At 44.2% G+C, this 823-nt stretch overlaps 1 protein-coding gene across 1 annotated transcript; it reads left to right on the top strand.

The window, feature by feature from the left end:
* Nucleotides 1-15: 15 nt before the first annotated feature.
* LOC107735508 (fibroblast growth factor receptor-like 1) lies at nucleotides 16-630 on the top strand (the record flags this gene model as incomplete). The annotated part of the gene is made up of 2 exons (XM_016547164.1): nucleotides 16-284; nucleotides 524-630. Coding segments are annotated over exons 1-2 (321 nt in total), but the record flags the coding sequence as incomplete, so codon positions are not given.
* Between the last annotated feature and the right edge of the window lie 193 nt (nucleotides 631-823).

Below are 823 nucleotides of genomic sequence, written 5' to 3'. Positions count from 1 at the left end.
GTTCTCTGTAGGTCCTCCACGTGTAGCAGAGAAGGTAGCTCACCGACAGACCGTCAGAATTGGACGTACCATGAAACTTCAGTGTCCTGTGGAGGGCGATCCGCCACCCCTCATCATGTGGACCAAAGACGGTCGAAACATCCACAGCGGTTGGATGCGCTTCAGAGTCCTTCAGCAAACCCTCCGCATTAAAGAGGTGGAGGCAGAGGATGCTGGGACTTTCATTTGTAAAGCCACCAATGGTTTTGGTAGCGTCAACATTAACTACACCCTCATCGTCATCGGTAAGTTTTACGAAACCTCTCAAAATGACTGCTTATCTTAACAACAGTGGGTCTCATGCACTAATAATTGCTTGGATAACTTCTACCAAATTCGCAACATGTTCTTAACCTTGTTCTAATATTACTGAATTGAGAGTATTCTAAATGAGTGACCACGTGCTCAAGGTTAGTAATTTGCATAAAAAATGCCAGGACATCTCCATATCCATAAGGCTTTTCACACAACCTTTTCTTCACAGCCCTTCGTCACTCTCAGCAAGATCCTCGAGCAATTGTGCAAAACCAGTTCAAACACAATAAACACCTTTTATACAGACCCAGATTACACACCTTTCATTATCCAGCTGTAAATACATGTATCTACGTCAGGCCCGGTTCCAGAATCAAACCACTGAGGGTGGAAGCTTTGCAGCGTGTACTTGGCCTTTGGTCCTCTAAGCATGTAACCAAAGTTTTTATACAAATTCTGAATGGAATATATATAACTTAGAAAGCACTAGGGGTGCTCCGATTGATAGGCTACCGATCACTATCGGCCG

This window comes from Sinocyclocheilus rhinocerous, unplaced genomic scaffold (genome assembly GCF_001515625.1).
Source record: "Sinocyclocheilus rhinocerous isolate Xijiao unplaced genomic scaffold, SAMN03320098_v1.1 C36102344, whole genome shotgun sequence".
Taxonomy (NCBI): Eukaryota; Metazoa; Chordata; class Actinopteri; order Cypriniformes; family Cyprinidae; genus Sinocyclocheilus; species Sinocyclocheilus rhinocerous.
This window is presented reverse-complemented; position numbering and strand designations above follow the sequence as displayed.